The sequence below is a fragment of the Saprolegnia diclina genome (genome assembly GCF_000281045.1).
Source record: "Saprolegnia diclina VS20 unplaced genomic scaffold supercont1.73, whole genome shotgun sequence".
Classification (NCBI taxonomy): domain Eukaryota; phylum Oomycota; class Saprolegniomycetes; order Saprolegniales; family Saprolegniaceae; genus Saprolegnia; species Saprolegnia diclina.
In genome coordinates, this window is record NW_008246140.1 from 254,885 (window position 1) to 255,419 (window position 535).

General features: G+C 56.1%; 1 protein-coding gene across 1 annotated transcript; it reads left to right on the forward strand.

Moving 5' to 3' along the window:
- Nucleotides 1-3: 3 nt before the first annotated feature.
- SDRG_14536 (hypothetical protein) lies at nt 4-321 on the forward strand. The gene is made up of 2 exons (XM_008620671.1): nt 4-162; nt 200-321. The coding sequence occupies exons 1-2, from the start codon at nt 7-9 to the stop codon at nt 245-247; spliced, it is 204 nt and encodes a 67-aa protein (XP_008618893.1). The 5' UTR covers nt 4-6; the 3' UTR covers nt 248-321.
- Nucleotides 322-535: the final 214 nt, after the last annotated feature.

The following is a 535-nucleotide window of genomic DNA, read 5'->3' on the forward strand; positions in this document are numbered from 1 at the left end:
TACTACATGGCGCCCGAGATGCACATGCCGCATGGGTATAGCGCGGCCAAGGTCGACGTGTGGTCGCTGGGTATTTTGCTCTGGATGCTCTTGACCGGCGTGCCACTGGTCGAGGCGTCCAATGACGACGACGAAGCGTTTGGGTACTTGAAGCGGTGTGGCGTCCGTGGACTTGTGGACGTGTGGAATCAACTTGTAGATCCCGCTGTATAAGTTTGTTTCGGCCGAGCGCGTCCTCTTGGGTTAAACCTCAATGCGTTTCGCCCATCCCTCTTCGTTCCACCACCATTAGATCCACTCCTTCTTAATACCAACTAGCCCTCTCGGACATGGTCATGATCTCGCAGTGTTGCGGCTGCTTGTGATAACGTCGTCTTCGCATCTCGTCATCGCCCGAGGTCGGAAGGCGTACGTGGTGGCATTTGGCAATGCACCAATGTAGCTGCCCGAGGCCCATGCCGGCAAGGTGTCTACCACAGCAGACACGATCGCCCATATTAGGTTGGTGCAGATATGAGATGGGAGCGGCCATGCT

Excerpts from the sequence above, each read along its gene's own strand:
- SDRG_14536 (XM_008620671.1), top strand. The coding sequence starts at position 7 with ATGGCGCCCGAGATGCACATGCCGCATGGGTATAGCGCGGCCAAGGTC. Across the intron at positions 163-199 it reads GGTACTTGAAGCGGTGTGGC|ATCCCGCTGTATAAGTTTGT; the intron begins GTCCGTGGACTT and ends ATCAACTTGTAG.